Here is a 22,103-nt window from a genome sequence, read left to right as displayed (position 1 = left end):
ACTTGCGGTATGTAAAAACAGCAAGAAACCAGAATTTGTCCAGAATTTGTGGAAGCGAGACAAAAAATACCAATGACAGCAGCTTTTGGTCATTTCTACAAAAATATAGGCTAATGCTTGAGGAGTAAGATAACTCCAAATTTTCCTACTGATGGAAATGCAGCATGGATTTCTTTTTAGTTAAAAATATACAGAGAGACAGCTGTGCTACAGTTACTCTTGCTATCTACAGATGTCCAAGGAATTTTTGCCAGTTATTAATGTACAATATAACATGTACCTGAGTTCTCCACTGCTGTATTTTCTACAGGTTTATTTTCAGAGAAGAAATTGAGGAATATGATCCTTCTAACTAACTGTTCAGTTTGCAGTTAGGGTTATTTAAGTAATAAATCAAAAACACATTTGGTGAAAAAAAAACACTCTTGAGACATGCAACTAAATGAACTTATTTTCAGGTACTTTAGCACTACCATATATCCCAATAATCTAGGACTCAAAAGAACTGTTTGAGCAAGCTGGTCTCATGGAATGCGTCCCTGCCCAAGGCAGGGTGGTTGGAATAAGATGACCATTAAGGTCCCTTAAAGTATTCTGGGATTTTATGATATATCTAATACCTGTGAAACTGCATTATATACACTGAATTTATTCTTGGTTCTCCCAAATACTTGCTATCCTAAGTAATCCAGACAAGTAGAGTGCACTGTCTATGTGTGTAGCACACTAAAACTGACAAAATAAGTTATAGATGTTATTCATTCCAGTTAACTCAACTTCAAGGCAACCAAAAGAGGTAACACCACAGGAAAACCACATCCAATGTGAAATTTTCAGAAGACAGAATGAATGTATTTTGCTTTGCTGTTACATCAATAACAGACATATGTCTCCATCCCATTTTACAGTATCTTTTTTCTACTAGCTGATACAAAGACCTTGTCAAAATAACATGCAAATAATTCAGGCTATAAAAATACATTAAGGGCTCTTAATTTACATTTTTTATTGTCTTCAAAGAGCTTCCTAAGGAAATAAAAACATCAGCCATGGAAAGTCTAAATGCAAGCAAAATCAAAGACAGACAGAAAAAAGGCTTGCTTTAATGCATTACTTCCGCCAAATAAAAAAATTAAAAGCAAAAAGCCATGGATTTATATTCATACCTAAACTAAAACATTAACTGAAATGTATAAACATGCAAAACACACCGATCTAAAAAATGCTCTTAAAACCAACAAATTAAAACAAGTCTGCATGAACAAAATCCCAAAGGAATCTGCAAAGGCTCCCAAGCCCCATATGTGAGCTGGTGCTTTAAGAACCCCCAGTAGCAGGGAAGGGCTGAGGGGTCGTGTTTGTTCCAACGTACCCGCCTGGCACAGAACCTGCGGGGCGATCCTCCCTTAGCCACGGAGCACAAGAGAGGAGAGCAGAGTCACCCTCACTGCAGGCAGGCCCCTGGGTCTGTGTGTGTGCACAGTGCCCATCACACCCCACAGCTGCAGGGCTGTCACCCTCACTGCAGGCAGGCCCCTGTCTGTGTGTGTGCACAGTGCCCATGGCACCCCACAGCTGCAGGGCTGTCACCCTCACTGCAGGCAGGCCCCTGTCTGTGTGTGTGCACAGAGCCCATGGCACCCCACAGCTGCAGGGCTGTCACCCTCACTGCAGGCAGGCCCCTGTCTGTGTGTGTGCACAGAGCCCATCACACCCCACAGCTGCAGGGCTGTCACCCTCACTGCAGGCAGGCCCCTGTCTGTGTGTGTGCACAGTGCCCATGGCACCCCACAGCTGCAGGGCTGTCACCCTCACTGCAGGCAGGCCCCTGTCTGTGTGTGTGCACAGTGCCCATGGCACCCCACAGCTGCAGGGCTGTCACCCTCACTGCAGGCAGGCCCCTGTGTCTGTGTGTGCACAGTGCCCATGGCACCCCACAGCTGCAGGGCTGTCACCCTCACTGCAGGCAGGCCCCTGTCTGTGTGTGTGCACAGTGCCCATGGCACCCCACAGCTGCAGGGCTGTCACCCTCACCGCAGGCAGGCCCCTGTCTGTGTGTGTGCACACTCACACCCCACAGCTGCAGGGCTGTCACCCTCACTGCAGGCAGGCCCCTGTCTGTGTGTGTGCACAGAGCCCATCACACCCCACAGCTGCAGGGCTGTCACCCTCACTGCAGGCAGGCCCCTGTGTCTGTGTGTGCACACTCACACCCCACAGCTGCAGGGCTGTCACCCTCACTGCAGGCAGGCCCCTGTCTGTGTGTGTGCACAGAGCCCATCACACCCCACAGCTGCAGGGCTGTCACCCTCACTGCAGGCAGGCCCCTGTCTGTGTGTGTGCACAGAGCCCATCACACCCCACAGCTGCAGGGCTGTCACCCTCACTGCAGGCAGGCCCCTGTCTGTGTGTGTGCACAGTGCCCATGGCACCCCACAGCTGCAGGGCTGTCACCCTCACCGCAGGCAGGCCCCTGTCTGTGTGTGTGCACACTCACACCCCACAGCTGCAGGGCTGTCACCCTCACTGCAGGCAGGCCCCTGTGTCTGTGTGTGTGCACAGTGCCCATGGCACCCCACAGCTGCAGGGCTGTCACCCTCACTGCAGGCAGGCCCCTGTGTCTGTGTGTGTGCACACTCACACCCCAGAGCTGCAGGGCTGTCACCCTCACTGCAGGCAGGCCCCTGTGTCTGTGTGTGCACACTCACACCCCACAGCTGCAGGGCTGTCACCCTCACTGCAGGCAGGCCCCTGTCTGTGTGTGTGCACACTCACACCCCAGAGCTGCAAGGCTGTCACCCTCACTGCAGGCAGGCCCCTGTGTCTGTGTGTGCACACTCACACCCCACAGCTGCAGGTCTGTCACCCTCACTGCAGGCAGGCCCCTGTCTGTGTGTGTGCACACTCACACCCCAGAGCTGCAAGGCTGTCACCCTCACTGCAGGCAGGCCCCTGTGTCTGTGTGTGCACACTCACACCCCACAGCTGCAGGGCTGTCACCCTCACCGCAGGCAGTCCCCTGTCTGTGTGTGTGCACACTCACACCCCACAGCTGCAGGGCTGTCACCCTCACTGCAGGCAGGCCCCTGGGTCTGTGTGTGTGCACACTCACACCCCACAGCATGGTTATCTGCTGCTGTGGAATGCAACAGGTGCATCTGTGATTGGTCTCATGTGGCTGTTTCTAATTAGTGGCCAATCACAGCCCAGCTGTCCTGACTGTGTCAAGGCAGTCACAAGCCTTTGTTATCATGCTTTTTCTATTCTTAGCCAGCCTTCTGATGAAATCCTTTCTTCTATTCTTTTAGTATTGTTTTAATATAATAAATACCATAAAATAATAAATCAGCCTTCTGAAACATGGAGTCAACATTCTCATCTCTTCCCTCATCCTAAGACCCCTGTGAACACCACCACACTTAGGTGCAATACATTTATTCCTGAGTAAGAATATACTCCCATTTCTTCCTCCAAGATACCTCATTATCAACATTTTGATCAAAGCACTGTATAGCTTATAAAAAAAAGTTGCAATTACTCATTATAAATGTAAACAATTAAAACCACTATTTTCATCATATATTCTATTCAGTATAATGACAGATGACATTTTTAGTCTAATAAAGGAAAAGTTTAAATCTATAAATGCCTTTTTACTGCTTGTCAGGTAGCTCAGATTCAAGTCCCCAATTAAAGGCTACCGTCTACTCCATTGAATGGGGCACAAGGTAACAACTCCATTCACAAAACCTGAAACTTTTCCCAAACCTAAATGAGATTTTCAGCTTGTTTAAAGCTATGCCAATGTTTCTGAATTTAGCTTTTGTAAACACTTTATCATCATGTCTTTTCTCAAGTGTTAAACTTAACATGCATCAGCACCTCTCAGAGACCACACATCAGTAATTTCTCCCATAACTTCTTAATACCACTGGAATTACTCGAGTGCTGTGCATAGTTAATTGCTCCACTTTTCCCACTGCTTTAGTAATAAATTAATATTTAAATAATTTGTGTATAAAAGAGCTATAAAACAGTCAACACTTGTACTAAGTTCAGACCAAAACTTACATGTTTTCAAACAGCAAGTAACAGCAAACATTAACTTACAAGATAAATTTTCACTTCAGTAAACCAGAAATGAAGTGTACAATGCCTTACCCTTTGTTCCAGAGCTGACTGAGTCTGTTGTCTTAAAAGAGTTTTAAATGGCCCCCCTTCTTTTCCAGCACTCCCACTGCCCATTCCTGAAGAATATCAGTACAAATGACATTCAAAGAAACATAGATTATAATTTGTAATCAAAGAGTGAGTTCAAAATAGATAAAAATGAGTAATTGAAAACAGTCTAATTTTCCCCATAATTTTAATTGCTAAGAAAAAAAAAAGCATCAAAAATTTAATTTTGATTTGAGAGTTGTTGTAGGTTTTCCTTCTCACACAACTAGCAGTGACTTTATAGTATTTGAACAAACCCCCCCCCATCTAAGATTTTTTTTCCTGCTGTCAACCTGAATGAAAATCAATTTTAAAATATAAAAACTTAAAGATGTGGGTTTAAAATTCTCACCTACAACACAGAATTTTTTTGTATGACTTTTTGCCTATGATTTTAATAGAGATCTAATTTCCACTTTAAGTTTTTATATAACCGGATTATCTGCCCTTATCAAAAAGTTTCTCTGTCAGACTACTCTATAGTTGTATATCTCTCACTAATATTATTACAATATTTTTATTTAATAAAAGTAATAAAAATCTGGTGTTCAGAGAGTTTCAGGTAACTAAATCACCTTTCCTAACTACAAGTAGGAGACTGTACACATAATTACAGCAGCAGTTACATAATGCATGTTTAGGAGCAAGAAGAAAGCACAAAGGCAATGCATATCCTTTGATTTGAATACAAGCTCTGAAAACAATTCGAAATTATTTTACACTATGAAATACTCATCTGATTGAATAAAATAGGGGCTACTACTGCTCAGCATTTAAAACTACACTTATTTGATGACTAGATTGGCACACACATAACCTGCAGATTATGAACACAAGATAAACTCCAATTTGGCATAACATGGTAATTCTTTCTTTCCTTCTTTCAGAGTTTCACCTCCAGCCCTCCCCATAGCACAGGGGGTTTGTGCAGAGGAAGGTGCTCTGATTGTGCACAAACACCTTTGCTGGGGCGTTACCTGTACACAGCAAGCTGCTCAGTGCAGCAACATGCTTGCTGTGGCATTACCTGCGCACAGGGGGTTTGTGCAGAGGAACCTGATGCTGTGCACTGACACCTTTGCTGTTCCATTAGCTGGGCACAGCAGGTTTGTGCAGGGGAAGCTGCTCAGTGCACAAACACCTGTGTTGTAGCATTACTTGCAGGGACATGTCCCCTCACAGAGTGTGCTGAGCTGCAGGTTATGTGCCTGACAGTGGCCTGGGGGCTCTGTGCTCACACAGCACTGCAAACACATGCCAAGGTGTGCTTTCCCTAAAGCAAACACAGTGCTAGTGACTCTTGGTAACATGTCATGCCTGAAACATTCTCCTTGCTATTCCTTGTGTCTAAAGCCATCAGAGCTAAAAGAAGCCCCTAAGCAGCAGAGGAAAGCAGAGCATAAAGAACAGAAAGGTGTGAGGAGCAGGATGAAATACAAACAGCACAGTGCAAACAGTTAGAAATGAAGCCAAGACTTTCTTCTCCAGAATTTCTAACCGATTCAACATAATAATAATTCCTTGCTAGTTTCCTTTCCCTTCTGATCAAGAATCTGGTAAGGATGAACAAGAGTGTAAATATCGATCCAAGTGCAGTTATTTGTTTTACCAAAGACTGGGAGATCTAGAAATAATACCAGACTTAATAACGTATGTAAATTCATTCCTAACTTGATTAATTCATTTTCAAGAGTTACTAAGCTACCATTACCATGTAATTAGATATAAAACCACTACAATTTTCAGTGAGTATTTTTAGCTGTTCTTGGATAAGGAAACAAAACTATTAGTATCTGTATAGTCCCATTAATCAAGATTAAATTGCTTTTACTATTTAGCATTGGTTCTAAACATCACTGTCAGGGACTATACAAGACTAAATACAGACAAACATAGCATAAATACTACACACAACACAAACTCAAAAAATACAAACTAACCAAAAGAGTTTGTACAAAAAAAGCGAATATCAACAATTACTTAATTGAAATCTATAAAAATAGTCCATGTCAGTGAAATGAAAAAGTGGGCAGTAAAAATAAAAAGCATGGGCTTTGTTTAAAAGGTTAAATTAAAAAGCAGAGTTGGTAGCATCTCACAACCATTATTTCAGCAAATTATGAATGAATTCACGAGCAAGTGCAATGGGCAGCAGCTCCATGCAAAATGCAGGAGCAACAAAGTGAGGACAATGTGTGGGATTACAAATAAAGCAAATTATTTCAGTCCAGTTAGCAAAGGATATTTGTCAAGGGTAAAGAAGTAATTCTGTAGCATAAATGGCATTGTTTCAAATCCTCTGAGAAGTTCTGAAGGTGTTTCAAGCTTCTGGGGCAGAGGTGAGAGATGGAATGCACAGTCATGTAGCCAGCAGTTTTCAGAGGCTCACTGAGCAAGCCCAGGGTTATAGAAGCAGCTGTGTGTTAATCAAATAACAACATTTCCTTCAGAGTTTGTTCAAAAGGCCAGAATAGACAGATCCTACCAGAAGCAGCCAGAAGCAGCTCCTCAGTGAAAGAAACACTTTTCCTCAGAACAACTGGGCTGACATGGCTACAGTGTAGAGGTTTAACGCTAGACCCCGAGAGGAGGAGACAGGACTTTTTTAGATGTGGGGAATCACAAGAGAGTGTAGGGGAGCTGGGAAACAGGAAAATCCTAGGTCCCTGTGGGGAAGGTGCTGTGGAGGAAAGTAATAGAGACAAAGATGCAGATTCAGAAGATGACCAAAGAAACGGACAAAAGAAATCAAAATGAAGCATTTTTGTTTTCTCTAAATGAATCAACACTTACTGCAAATTATTTCTTGACATACAAAGAAATGGAACAACAATACAGCTCCACAACGTACATGAGAAGCATGTCTTTAAAAATCATTACTTGATTAACTTTATGTTGAAATTAATTTTTAGAGACATGGTAATTAAACATTGTAAATGCCAATCAAAATTTGATAGCAAATAGCATGGAGTAAAACCCAAACAACAGAGTCTCTGCACACACTTAATCTGATTACTTGGATTATCTCAGTAGAAAAGGTTATTTTCCAAAGGGGCCATGGATTTGTTTTATGGTTTTCTAGAGTAACAAATCTTGTAGAATTCCAAGTTCCTATCAGGTAAAGGAGTTCCCACCTTACCCATTTCCTCCAAACATATGCTATGGCACATCAGAATGTATTATCTGATTAAAGAATATCATGCTTTTTGTCAGCCTGATTCTGTCCATTTGCAGTGGCATAAAATATATCCCTGCTCCCAGAATTCTAACTTCAACCCCAAATTCAGCAAATGTATTTATAGACCAGAATGGATAACACAAGCACAAGTGCATTTCACAGAAGACATCAAGGTAATATTCTGCAGATTTGGAGCTATTGAAAATGAGATGCTTAAGCAGATCCAAGTTGCAGCCTCCAGTGTTTGTTACTCCTACTGGAAATGGTGGTATCTGCACTGCTCCTCCAGGTTAATGTCCATCTCAGACATGTCAGCACACTAACTGCCTGACTGAGAAATGAAGGAGAATACAATATACTGCAGAAATAGCAGAAAATACTTCTTTTTGCACATCAGCCACCCTGAGTAATGGCCACCTCGAACCTGGTAACATCAGATGTGTCACATGAGAAGACTGCATTTCTTTAACCTTATTTAACTACTGAGATCAACTTATACACTGAGATACCTGAACTTGGTAACAGCCTCAGGAAATGAAAACAGAGGTCTAAACATATACAGTAATTGTTAAGAACAGCATACTGAATTTAGTATGTTATGGAAGTATCTTCTGCATATCACCAAATTTTGGGTAAAACAGATTACTCATGAGGTGTTGTCCTTTAATCTATTAAGATTCAAAATTGAGTTTGTCATAGCAAGACACAGCATGTTTAAATGTAACTAGAAAATCCTCTCTGGACAAGTTTCAGCAGCATAGTTAAAAGTTGTCAAAAAGGCAGTGCTAATAAGCAAAACTATGCCCACTGTTTGCTTTAATACTAGAAAGATAGGTAAAAATATCTTTACATACTTGAAAAACCCCTCCAAACAAGAGGCACCAATGACAATCTGTTTCAGTTCTGAAGGAGCTGACCAAAACCAGCGGGATTTATCACCTACCTAACACTGCCAGGAAATACATGAGGCTGCTGCTTTAAAACCTTCACACATTCACAGTGAGCTGCACATGCCTAAACTCACAACTCTCACATCTAGACAGATGACCACCTATGTCACATTTAAATCCTGTACATGACATCATCTTTACCACGGACATCTGATCAAAAGAAACAAGTTTTCAAACATTCAGTAAGCCAAACACCTGAATTTGGGGTGCTCCCAAGAAATAAGCATCCAGTTATACCTGTAGGTCCTTTAATTGAGTGACCACCATAGGTTACCCTGAGGACAGACACCCTTTGAAAAGAACAAAAACTAAAGTGTGCTTTTTCTTGCTTGTTTGTTTTAAAAATGGGATAGAGAAGACAGCACTAAGAAAGACAGCTTGCTAATTGGGAATATTTTTAACACATATAGGGAATAAACTACATTAAATATTTAATACAATTCCATTTGTATGTAATATTCAATTCACCTGGTAGGAAAAATTCTTGAAAGAAGTGCTATCAACCACTTTAATATGCTTAAAATTTGACTCATTATATGGAGCCAAGGATGTTCTGGGCTTCAAACACCACAATTTAAAACATCATTTAAAAACTAACCATACTTCTATATACAATTTTACAAAATACTTTGCCCCAGGGTTGCAAAATTCACAGCATTGGTCATAGAATGAAAAATAAACATACAATAATTCTTTGAGTTTTGCTGACATTATTACTGACATGATTTTAACCACAGACTAAAAAATAAGGAGGGAGAACAAAACAAGTTGAAAAAAATTATGATAAAGCAATGGGAAAAGAAAAATGCTTTTTGAAGATGGCTGGATTACTTCTAATGTAATTTAAGCTACCTTGAAAGTGTATACTGTGTATGTAAAGCTATTTCCATATACCAAGAGAATAAAAAGACAGTGGCTGCTACATTTCTAGTTTTGAATTTGCAAAAGGGAGTTCAAAATTAGACAAATGCATGCAGTTAGCTTAGGGCCCAACACAGCAGGCTTGAAGGGTACATGGTTTTAGTAACACCATCCTTAACACATGGTGGTGAGAAATACACTCCTATGGTCTGTGATATGAAATGGAGGAAATAAGGAAAAGGCAATTACTTCGGACTCCCTTAATGCTCTGAGATGTTTTATTTCGACTTCAACACAACACAGTTGTGTTACAAAAGCCATTTTCATGTTATCCAGGACAGTGGAAATACAGGCAGGACTGAAATTTTGACCCTGCAGAAACCTTTAGAGCTTGAGGTGTGCTGCATGGGGTCTCCAATTTTCACATCATTTTGATAACTTAAATGCCAAAAAGCAAAAGGGGTTGAATGAAAATATAAAAAGAGAAACAACTTAAACAAAAAGTGGGTGGAAGTGCCTTACCAGTTTTGGGTGTCAAACTCAAATCTGTGTCAGAAGAAGAGGACTGTCGACTGTAGGACTTGGAAGGTGAAAAGGAATAGGTTTGGTTTTTCAGAGGGGTGGAGGGTCCTGATGAATATGTATTGGGATTGGGATCTTCATTGAAAGGAATCCTGCCAGAAGAAGGTGGAAACATATTCAGTAATCCTGTGCCAAAGGACCTGGCTGACAGCAGCATGATCCAAACACCAGGATGGGATTGGGGCAGGGCCAGCAGCTATTCCTTAGGAGCGAGGCTGGGAATGAGGCCAGAGGCAAAGAAATGCTGTTTTACCCTCTCAGCATCCTACACACAGATGCTCGTCATCTACAATGAAACAATTAAGCCAAATGAAAGGCATGAGATGTGACAAAAAAATATATATATATGCAAAATAAAAAAATTGAGAAGTTTATGGCTTAAAAATCTGGTCGAATACACAATGCTTTGAGTTAGTTCAATAAAGAAAAATGATTTCAAATTATAGCTGTGTTTATACATATTTATACATTTATGTATATACACATATGCATTGTAAGGTAAAAGAAAAAGAGATCTGTTTCCTTATCCTATAGCATCAGCAGCATGCCACAGCTAAAAACAGAGCAAAGAGGAGAATCTTTATGGGAACAACTCTATTGACAAACAGTTTATTTATGCACAGCTTGACTTACCTGCTCCCTAAAACCATCTCTTCCACAAATGGCACAGACCCTTCCTAGAACCATTTCAAAGCCTACTGTATGTGAACGATGTTTGAAAGCAATTGGGAGCTCAAATCACCGTTCCCCAGTCACATCACCTTACTGTTTTAGTTAATTTCCCAGAAGCAAGAGCGTGTGAAAGGGAAGAGCGTGGCCTTGTGGAAGAGACCCGAGGCGCGTCCAAGAGCCTATCCTGCGTTTCCGTGAGCTGCAGCACCCCGGGAGCAGCAGGCGCGTCCCGGGAGCAGCGAGGGCGGGCGGTGCCTGCCTGCCCTGCCTGCCTGCCCCGGGGGCACTGCGCCTGCGGCCGCCCGGCTGCGAGTGTCAGCAGACTCGTACCGGTGTAGATGAGAGTGGGAACAGACACAGAGAAGTTCTGAGTGAGCCGTGAGCCAGTAGCAGTGTGAATTGGGCTGTTGTGGGTCGAGCGGCATCCGTGGCTGGGCGCGTGAACCAGCGGAGACCTGAGAGAGTTTGCAGCCAGGGCGGGAGAAAAGAAAACAATACACACAAACAGGTTGCAGAGTTATGTTACCAATGCTTTCAGGGAAGTTTAGACACAGGAGATCTCTTACTCTAAGCAGACTCTAAGAATTGCAATTCCTAGCATGCAAGAGTCCAGAGGAAATAAAAGGAGGGAAAGGAACAGCTCAAGCACTTGCTTGCGACTGCATCATTGATTTCTGGCAACAGGCCATCGAGTTAGTAAAGCCAAGAATAACAAGAGTCAAAGTAGTTGATTTTGCTGCCTTAGAGAAACATTCCCATTTTTTGAACTGCGACAATATCCATCACCAAGGCGAACATGGATAATTTGGGAGGTGGAATTTCCACATTTTGCTGCAGAGTGAAAGCCACTGGTTTATTTATGGGTGCTTTTTAAGTTGATAATTACTAGGTCTACCTTTTATGTTTTTAAACACCATGCTGTTGCTCTATGCTGCACTGCATCCTGAAGTTCTTTTAAAGGCAATTTTTTAAAATCAAGGCAAGTCAAACAAGCTATGCCATGAAATAGAAACCAGTAATTTTTAAAAGTCAGCTCATATTTTGCAAATTTTGCAGAGCAATTGATGCCTGCACAACAAAAATGCCTCACCTCTCTTGCAGTGACGGAACAGTTCAAGTTAATGAAAATGGCTACTTCAATTAATACATCTAGAAATACAGGATATGTAATACACTTCTTGGTGCAGTTTTTTCCTTCCTGTATTGCTGCCTACCAAGCAGAAAATAACTAATTTATCCATGCAAAAATGTAGCAACAGTTGAAAGAAAACTGCAAGTATATTTCTATTAATTTGTATGCATATCAAAACATTCAAACCGTTTGGTGCTGCAGTGCATATGACAAAAATCACAAAATTCTAATTCTCATCGTAAAAAGATTTCTCTGCAAGTTCACTGTCTACCTGTTTTGCCATAGTCCTCCTTGTTTTACAACAGTAAAAAGGAAAGCATACAAAAGATGAGACCTCTGGGGTCATTGTCTAAATCACTGAAAGAACAATCAGAATTCAAAATTTATCTTCTGTTATACAGTTAGAAATACACTTATAAACATTTAAGCTTGAACCAAAAGTATATTTGTGAGAGGTCCTCACTGAAATGTTCATTGCACAAACACAGCATCAAAGCAGAACTAATTAGAGCTAAACTGGTGGATCACAAGGATATGTAGTACTATGGCTACATAACTACAAAGAAAGTCATCTTAAGTAAGAACTACCACTCCAGCCTCTACGGAAGTAACTCATCCAACCTAAAACATTTCAGAATTGTGGAATAGAAAACTTATTGCAGACAAATAAAACTACAAAAGAAAAACATTCTGGGGAAAAAAGAAATCACACTGGTTATGAAAAACTGAATGAGTATGAAAGGAAGAGAGGTGAAACTTGTTTCCCTACAAGCTACTAATTCATACTTACTCCTTCATTTCTTTGGATGGGGAGTTACATGCAGGTAAAAATGCTGATGTGTTACTTAATTTATCCAACGTGCAGGCTGTTCCTATGGCTCTCACTACGAGTCCAGACTCTCCCTCCAAATCAAAACACTGCAAATATCCAACAACAGCATTTCCTCTCATTTCAAGCACCTTCAAGCCAATCTTCCTTTGCAATTCACCTACAAAACAAAAGGTAAAGAGCTCAGAGTTGCAGCGAATTCCTATTCTCTTTTGTAGTCTTTGACCCAGCTTTTGGAGTGCCAGCCAAGTCAGCAGAACAGGTAATAAATCCAATCCTACATGGCTGGCCAAGGAGCCAGCAAAACTTCTGTTTCCTACAACACTGTGTGATACCAATCCCTTACCCAGCTTTTTGCTCTTCTCTCCAAATCCACTCTGACTGCCAAAGGAACATGTCATTTCAGAGGTTTTTCCCACTAGTCTTTATTTCCAGTAGGCTTTTTTTTTCCTTTTTTCTACTTATTCAGAGAGAGGTCAAGATGTGCTGTGGAACGCACATAAGTTTCTAAATACTTCATATTTAGTACTTCAATACAACAAAAATACATAATATAATAATACATAATATATAATACGTCAAAACAATGCAACATCTTTAAAATCTATATGAACAAGCACCTATAATTTCTTCATTTACCAATTTATTTAATATAGTTCATCTTATTTCCTACTTTTGGCCCCTCTGCTGCAAACCAAACACTGCCACTCCTACTAACTGCACACAAGGACCGAAAGGCCGTGACTGTAAGAAACTGGTTTGTCGCTGATGCTTTTGTAGGAGGACATAAGTAAAAAACTACGGGTTCTGTGTAGCTGGACTGCCTTGGTAATAAGTGAGGAGGAGGGGCTGATCCCTGCACGCTGAGGGGCAGTGGCAGGCAGTACCTGACATGAGCGAGATGAGCCTCTGGCGGGCCTCGTTGGAGGCGCGCGGCGTGCGGATGCGGTCGATCCACTGGTACTCGGGGTCCTCGTTCACCACCAGCTCCTCCACGAAGCCGTGGATCACCACGGCCCGGTAGCACTTGGGGATGGACGTGGCTGGGACAGACACACAGCAAAGGGGTGAGACAGCCTCCGAGCCAGGCACAGCAACACAAACATCACGTTACACCTCACAAGGATTTCATCCAGACCACGTTCTGTGGAAACGTGGACACGCCCTGGCAAGGTAACTGTCCAGTGTACCAGTTACAGCATGTACCTTTATGGAACCTTTTCACTTTGGGCCTCTTTAAAAGGACATGGACCCAAAATAACACCACAGGCACTGAAATGCAACTTCTGGACATTAAAAAAATCCCATCAGTTATTTACATTATTTGGAAATGTGAACAGTAAAAATGTGTTAAAAAAGAAACACCATTTGTGTTAATGTTATCTGCACTAGGTTTATGCAATGAGCTCCCTTCCGTGCCATGGGAAGGGAGACAGAAGAGGCAAAGAAAGAAAAGGAGGGACAAAGTTTTTGTTCAAATAAACTTTTTTTCCTCTACTTACTGCAAAAAAATTTGACGCCACAGGATGACTGCCTAAATCTGTTTAAATCATTGAAGAGATCTACTTTCACCACCACGTTGATCTCCCCACGTATACCTATCAATAAAAACCATGCAACACCAGAAGTTACAACAATGTAACTGCATCAATACAAAACCAGACCTATAAATGATTTCCTGTTATGAGTAATTCATGCCAGAGGAGCAGGGAGCCATAGCCTTGCCTCAGGTCTGCTGCACAGACACTGGCTCAGAGGAAGTTTCTAGCTCTGCCCAGCCTGTGGCACAATGAAAGCAACACTCCCCAAATGCCTGTCTGCACCAAACAGAACTTTATAAATAAGAGGGGACTGGGGAAGGAGAAGCCATCAGCTTCTTGATGCTGCAGTGGCCTCTGCTGCAGGGGGCTCTCTCTGCTCAGTTTCCTGCCTGAAACCATTTCAGAACTGCAGCAAAGCTCCCCTCTGAAGTTCAGCCCAAGGAGAAATATTTATGGTTCTTTCTAGAACCACAAAGTGACACAGGAAGTGTTTGTAAAATACTTTAACTGGGACAAGAAATACATAAAAATAAGGTATTATACTCCTTTTAGACAAATGTTAATTTTCAACTATGATTAAACCTTACTAGAAATGGAATATTTTCTAACACAGAACAATTCTTTTTTGACTTCCCTACTTTCGTGTTCTGAGCTTTTTCTTCTTTTCCCCACCCAGTATCAAAATCATTTCACACATTACAGATTCTGACATATTGAGGGCTAAACTTCTTGATGAGTCTGATCTCTTGTGTCTTCAGAAGCCTTTATCACACCAGCACATGACACTGAAACAGCAGCACTGGATTTGTTGTTCAGCTCAGACATTGCTGCAATAAAATCAGCTGCATCTCCCTTCCAAAATGCCAACAGGAAGAAGCCTTCAGTTATTGTAACAGAAAATGCCCCAGGGTTAAACATTTTCACAAACAATCATGTTGATGTGAAAGAAAAAAAATTAAATACAAACTTATGAACATCATATTTATTCTTTTTTAAGGAAGCTCAATTAATGGTTGCCAAGAACCAACATAATTAGAATCTAGTGCTATGAGCATGAAAATGAAAGAATTATAATTTTACTTACATAGAAAAAAGCCATGAAATACCAACATATCTGGAAAAATGTAGAGAAATCTAACTCTCTAACCTACCAGCTGTACACATCCTGAAACAAGTGTTTGCATAATTTAGCTCCAGAAGAGAATGTGTGATAGGAGAATGGGCATAGGATAAAAAGGTAATTTAAAAACCCCAGTATTTTTGCAATATTTCTTAATATTTCTGCTCGTTATAACTGGTTTAAATGCAAAAAATAGTGTGCGTCAGTTATGATGAGCATCTGGTGAACATTATTAATTATTTCCCAACAATGATTTATAATTAGCTTTGAACATCATTAGGTCATTTAATTCACCCTGAATAACAAAGGAGGGGGACAATGGCAGCCACAGAGATGTTCTGCACAAAGGTATCCAAGTTAATCGCTCTAAACTGACATTGGCTCTCTGAGACAAAAGCTGTTCCATCCAAATCAAAAGCAAAAATATTGTGTTTATTTTCTCATGCCTTCAAAACATTCTGATGAAATCCACCAGTACTGAGAGCACTTACTGCAGGGAAAAGGGATTTCATCCTGCTGAAGATATCTCACATCCTTGTCCCTTCATCTCAAGTGAAGGTTATCCCAAATCCCAGGAAGGCACACTTCAAGTAACCCCAGCAAAATTACACTTGTTTAGCAAACATGTGGTAATTAGACAAATATGTCTGAGTCCTTTTTTTAATCAGAAATCTGCAGTAACTAGTGAAGATGTTTTCCCACTTGTCACAAGTCCTATGGAAGGCATTCTGCCAAGCAGCAGTCTTTACTCCCCTGCCAGAAATTTGGTCATGTCAGAAAATACAGGGGAAAAAAGCCAGGAAAGTAGTTTTCCAGCTCCAAAGCTGAAGTTATTACAATTTCTGAATGCAGCTTATGAGATTGTACGAAGCAGATTAGATCCCAAAGAAGCCTGTTTTAAATGAGCAAAGCTTACCATGAATGGTATCATAAATTGGAAACCAGCCTGAAATGACCGTGGCAGCCTCACTGTAGAGCAGAGGGTCGATGTCTATGTACACCTTGCCAATGGCATCGTTGGCACTGTACGTGTCATGGTCCAGGACTGTGATCTGCAGGGGCTCGTCCTGCAGCTCCTCGTCATCCACCTGAAACAGAAACAGAAACCTGAGTATTGCAAAACATGCAGGGAAACTCTGCTGCAGGGGCTCGTCCTGCAGCTCCCCATCATCCACCTGCAACAGAAACAGGAACCTGAGAATTGCAACATGTGCAGGGAAACTGTGCTGCAGGGGCTCGTCCTGCAGCTCCCCATCATCCACCTGCAACAGAAACAGGAACCTGAGAATTGCAACATGTGCAGGGAAACACAGCTGCAGGGGCTCGTCCTGCAGCTCCCCATCATCCACCTGCAACAGAAACAGGAACCTGAGAATTGCAACATGTGCAGGGAAACACTGCTGCAGGGGCTCATCCTGCAGCTCCCCATCATCCACCTGCAACAGAAACAGAAACCTCAGAATTGCAAAATGTGCAGGGAAACTGTGCTGCAGGGGCTCGTCCTGCAGCTCCTCATCATCCACCTGCAACAGAAACAGGAACCTGAGAATTGCAACATGTGCAGGGAAACACAGCTGCAGGGGCTCGTCCTGCAGCTCCCCATCATCCACCTGCAACAGAAACAGAAACCTCAGAATTGCAAAATGTGCAGGGAAACACAGCTGCAGGGGCTCATCCTGCAGCTCCTCGTCATCCACCTGCAACATTAACAGAAACCTGAGAATTGCAACATGTGCAGGGAAACTGTGCTGCAGGGGCTCATCCTGCAGCTCCCCATCATCCACCTGCAACAGAAACAGAAACCTGAGTATTGCAACATGTGCAGGCAAACACTGCTGCAGGGGCTCATCCTGCAGCTCCTCGTCATCCACCTGCAACATTAACAGGAACCTGAGAATTGCAACATGTGCAGGGAAACTGTGCTGCAGGGGCTCATCCTGCAGCTCCCCATCATCCACCTGCAACATTAACAGGAACCTGAGAATTGCAACATGTGCAGGGAAACACTGCTGCAGGGGCTCATCCTGCAGCTCTTCGTCATCCACCTGCAGCATTAACAGGAACCTGAGAATTGCAACATGTGCAGGGAAACACAGCTGCAGGGGCTCGTCCTGCAGCTCCTCATCATCCACCTGCAACAGAAACAGGAACCTGAGAATTGCAACATGTGCAGGGAAACACTGCTGCAGGGGCTCATCCTGCAGCTCCCCATCATCCACCTGCAACAGAAACAGAAACCTCAGAATTGCAAAACATGCAGGGAAACACTGCTGCAGGGGCTCGTCCTGCAGCTCCTCGTCATCCACCTGCAGCACAAACATTAACAGAAACCTGAGTATTGCATGCAAAACATGCAGGGAAACACTGCAAAACCAACGCAGAGGAGAGAGTTAGTAATGAACAGTCACACAGAAAGATCTGTAATGTCAGCTTCTGAAGCTAAACAGCACTCTCACTCATTTTGGTTTCAGCCTTCAGAGACTGGTGAGATCCTGGAAACTGAGCTATCACTGGCAGAGGAACAGAAAAGCACAATTACAGAGAATATTCATTTTAAAATTCCACAGTATTGTAAGTTGCACTTAAAATACTCTCCACCTATCTCCATAATGCATACTGATAGACAAATAAATAAATAGGAAAAGAAAGGAAGGAAATTTAAGATGAAATACCTCAGAGGACCACTATGCTCTGAAGTTTATGGTGTTCCCATCACTGGTCAGTGGCTTAACAGCAGGTATTTTACACAGCCTGCAGTAACAGTTCAGTAATTCTACACATGCAGTTTCCTAAACAAATGCAATAATCCATCTACAGATAATGACTATTTTCTTTAGAACAAAGACAGCCATTTAACCAACTTTTGTGATCAATGTCACAAACCAAGAATTAAGTTTGCTAGCTGCAATGGGATGACTCATCTAAGTGTTTGCAGAATTGTGATATTGCCTTAGTGCACAGTAAATGAACCAGAACTACACATTCAAGTGTTGCAATAATTAATTTATTCTAAACATAATCCTCATTTTTTAAGTAGTAAAAAAGTGAAAGAAACATGTAAACACTTGTTCAGGGCATCATGTCAAAGGACAACAACAAATCAGATCCTGAAAAGCAACAAGCAATTACAGGAAAATGCTGTGTGCCCTCATTATTACATAAGGAAACCAGAAGAGAAAGTACAGCAATTGTTGTCCAAGCTCTTTATTTTGTCATCTTCACAGAGGAATTTTCCATTTTCTCCTCTGCATTATCCTTGCCACCAAACGTAGGACTTCAAACACCAATTAGCTTCCCTTGTTTAAAATTAAAAGAAGCCCACAAGAACAGCTGTACTTTCATATCTGTTTATTTACACAGACTTGTACTGATAACTGCACTGAAAAGGCCTTTCCCCACCTTCACAGACAGTCACAGAACAACATTCAGTTGGATCCAGCCTGGCAAGCTTTTATCTTCCCAAGCACTCCTCAAAAGCCACGGAGATGCCCTTGGCAAACAGGGTCTGGCTGGAGCTGGGTCTGCTGCAAAGGTTTGTGCATGCAAACACAAACACACCTCAGTGCTCGCTCTCTGCTGGAAATGCAATTACTTCCTTAAGGCAGCTAAACCAGAGTGTCTATACAGTTATAGGCCAACTCTTAAAAAATACTTACTTCAAATTTGAACCACTCAGAATTCCACTGAGGATTAAGTGATTTGGGATACACATCTGTCTTAAATGTAGTATTTCCAAATTTCACCTAAAAACAAAAACATTCAATGAGCAATTACAAATATTAATAAAAAGAGTTTGGAACTCATTTAATTGATATATACAAGTCAATATACAATTTCAAATACAAATTTCAACAAATCATTTTCTTTTCACTGAGTGGCTTTTAAATTCAATTTATATATATCAGTATCCACATGTCAATGACATTTCCAATCAACCTCTCTCTCATCCTGTCATACTACTAAAATTGTTTCTTTTTGTCCTCTCAATCATTTGAGAGGCAAAAATACCACTTATATTGGCTATTCAAAGTCACTTTACATACTCTCCTTGCCTTCCACAAGGAAAAATATTCTAAACACTGATAGTTTATTACTCTCCTCTCTAGGATTTCTCAATTAGCTTCACAGACAATTGATGAAATAAATATAAAAACAAACTGGATTTGATATATACAGAGAGAGGACTACTAAAAAGTGAATATTTTCCATGCTTTTATCTCTTATTTCACCTGCAACCACATAATAACTCATTTCAGCAGTACCCATATGGTCTCCACAGGCATCTATTTCAGGCTAAGCCCATTTGGGTTTTGTGGGGGCTTCTCATTTCCTTTTTTAAAATGAAACTGAATTTCTGTGATGCTCCATACATCAGGAAGCCACACAGCACATGGAAGAGCCTTTATTTCTCTGCAGCTCTCATTGCAAACCATTCCCAAACACCTGCCGTTCTCTGAATGCTGCTTCTCAAAGAAATGAGCACTGCACCTCATACCGGGTACCTACAAATACTCCAAGTCACATTTTCTAATTTATTCAACACTCTTAAGGAAAACAGTGCCTAGGCAGATGGAAAAGAAATGCTGGAGTCAGAGGTTTTGACAGCTTTTCTCATTTGCAAGGCCAAACACATTTTGGAAAGGAAACTGAGGCCGGGATGCGAGCACAGGACAGTGTGCAGTGACGCCCCGGTCCGTTCAGTAACAGTGACCATCCTGCACAGGTGCATCTCCAGCGCTGAGGGGACCCTGCCCTTGCTGCAGCGCAATCAGGGATGCCAGCACGGGCTGCAAGGCAGCTGCCAACCAAACGCCAGCCCTGGCTCCAGAGGCTGCCCGGACCCACCGCCCTGAGCTCCACCCAGCCTATTTTAAGGCGTTATCTCGGGAGCAAATCAGTTCCCTCAGAGCCCCAGGCAGTCGTAACTCAATTTCCCCCGTGCTCCAGCCAGGGCACTGAAGCTGGTGCAGACAATAAAACAGCACACCGCTGGCTGCTGTGCAAAGCGAAAAGCACGTTATGGAAGAAATTGTAACAGAATATTCTGAGCTGGGACAAGGATCATTGTGCTCACACTAGTGAAGCCCAAGTTTTGCATGACCTGAGCCAAGTAAGAGCTCTGAGGTCTCTTCTCATTTCCCTTTCTAGTTCTAAGTTCATATTGCAATATTTAACAAGGAAATGTAAGGTTAGTAAACAACTAGAACCTTAACATCTGCTTTTCATTTTTATTTAAGGAAAAGCACACTGCAGCTTTTCAGCAATCTCACACAGAAAAATGAAACAAGAGTTTCAATCCCGACTTATTTTGCAATAAATCTCACCTGCTGCATTGCCTACTCCATAGAGGGAGAGGGAAGTTCCTTCACACTGTTCCTAATTAACATCCTGAAAGCAAGGCCCCCACCTGGGTATTTCTACACCCTTCTCTGTGCCAAGACACCCATGGCACTGCAGGGCAACCCAGCTAAACTGATCTTGATGAAAATGTTTATTTTCTTTCTTTGCCACACTAGCATTTTACTATATAATCTCAAGAATCTGCTTTGCTACACTGACAGTAGGGCTGGGAGCCAGTGATCCACAGAGGAGGAGAGATGTTTCTCCTGACACAGAGTAAAACCAGGCCAATGAAACTCAGAGAACTGCATTTGCTAGTCCTGTTTTCCCTGTCTCCTAGTAGCAAGCATCAGAGTTGTTGTAATTTCAGACTGGATTAACGGGCAGCCTGCAAGAGAAGCCTTTAAAAATTAAAACCTGACCAGTGAAACAGCTGACAAAACAGTGAAACACTAAGTTTCATTTAATAAAACAAAACTATGTACTATTTCTGCTCCTCTGAAAGTCTGGAATACATCCCCACTTGACCACCAGCTTACTCTCCCATTAAGCAATGTCCTTAGAGTCTAACAGCAACCAAATTTTTCAGCATCAAATTAAATCAGGACTTACATACCCAAATTTTATTTTTATATTAATAGCATCATATTTCCCAGTGTATACAGGTCTAGAAAGGCATTCTGTCTTCGTATTTAACTCCAGTATTGTGCCAACTTCAGCCACTCATTTGTGATACACTTCAATCAGTATTTGGGGTACAAGACATGCATTTCCAGAGCACACCATCTTTAAATAGCTCTGATTTTTCTCAGAGTCCCAAACCTATGGGATGAAAGTCCATCTCATTCAAACCCCCTGGCACAGGATGTCACCCACTGGAGCACATGGCTCAGAGCCCCATCCAACCTGGGCCTTCAGTAATTCCACTTTGCACTTCAGCTTATTTCACAATCCCTTCCTAGTAAGACCCTACATATTGCCTGCAAACTACGAGACTGCAAAGAAGGTTAAAGCTAGATACTCTGGGTGCAATAAAGTGATTTAAGCACACAAACATTAGTATCTGTTGATGAAAATCCCCCTTTGAAAACATTTTAGTATTTCAAATGTTTTAAAAGGAAAGACGAACATTGGCCTCTAAAGTAAAACCTGTCCAAGTAAAGCACTGGTTAGTCATATACTCAGCAACACAACTGATTCAAAGATGGTTTTGCTACTTGGCCACCCTCCTTGCAACACGTCTGTCTGATAGAGACCCGGTTGGGCTGGAAACGCCCTGTGGGATCACCGAGCCCGAGCTGTGCCCGACCACCACGGGCACACCGGCACCGAGTCCCGGGCATCTCCGGGGCCGGCGGCCGCACCGCCCGGGCATTTGCTCGATGGCCGGTCCCCCTTGCCGAGCGGCTCCCGCCCCCGCAGCCCCGGGCAGCCCGTTCCGACAGCCGGTGCCCCTTCCCGGAGCGGCTCCCGCCCGCGCCCCACAGCCCCGCTCCGCTTCCCGGAGCGCCGCTCGGGCCCGGCAGGTGCCTCGCCGCGCGGGCCCGGCCGCCGTGCCCCACCACCAACCTCCACGAAGGCGTCGGTGAGGTCGCTGGCGCGGTCCATCACCGGCAAATGGCGCCCCGCCACGATCTTGACCTTCAGCTTCCCCGGCATCTTCCTCCCGCCGCGCCCCCC

At 42.6% G+C, this 22,103-nt stretch overlaps 1 protein-coding gene across 20 annotated transcripts in view; it reads right to left on the bottom strand.

The window, feature by feature from the left end:
- C2CD5 (C2 calcium dependent domain containing 5) overlaps positions 1 to 22,103 on the bottom strand; it is a 58,681-nt gene extending 36,578 nt beyond the window's left edge. For 7 of the 20 annotated variants that reach the window (XM_063155726.1, XM_063155731.1, XM_063155732.1 and 4 more), the window contains exons 1-9: positions 21,993 to 22,103; positions 18,740 to 18,826; positions 16,000 to 16,171; positions 13,925 to 14,020; positions 13,310 to 13,465; positions 12,384 to 12,582; positions 9,730 to 9,881; positions 6,704 to 6,898; positions 4,162 to 4,247 (exon numbers count right to left, since the gene is read on the bottom strand). In XM_063155726.1, the coding sequence (XP_063011796.1) occupies positions 4,162 to 4,247; positions 6,704 to 6,898; positions 9,730 to 9,881; positions 12,384 to 12,582; positions 13,310 to 13,465; positions 13,925 to 14,020; positions 16,000 to 16,171; positions 18,740 to 18,826; positions 21,993 to 22,082 (1,233 nt within the window). In that variant the 5' untranslated portion in view covers positions 22,083 to 22,103. Of the gene's footprint in view, positions 1 to 4,161; positions 4,248 to 6,703; positions 6,899 to 9,729; positions 9,882 to 10,791; positions 10,917 to 12,383; positions 12,583 to 13,309; positions 13,466 to 13,924; positions 14,021 to 15,999; positions 16,172 to 18,739; positions 18,827 to 21,992 lie in introns of those variants that run through there. The other 13 variants (XM_063155735.1, XM_063155737.1, XM_063155742.1 and 10 more) reach the window with 4 other exon arrangements.

Source organism: Melospiza melodia, chromosome 4, assembly GCF_035770615.1.
Source record: "Melospiza melodia melodia isolate bMelMel2 chromosome 4, bMelMel2.pri, whole genome shotgun sequence".
Classification (NCBI taxonomy): Eukaryota; Metazoa; Chordata; class Aves; order Passeriformes; family Passerellidae; genus Melospiza; species Melospiza melodia.
This window is presented reverse-complemented; position numbering and strand designations above follow the sequence as displayed.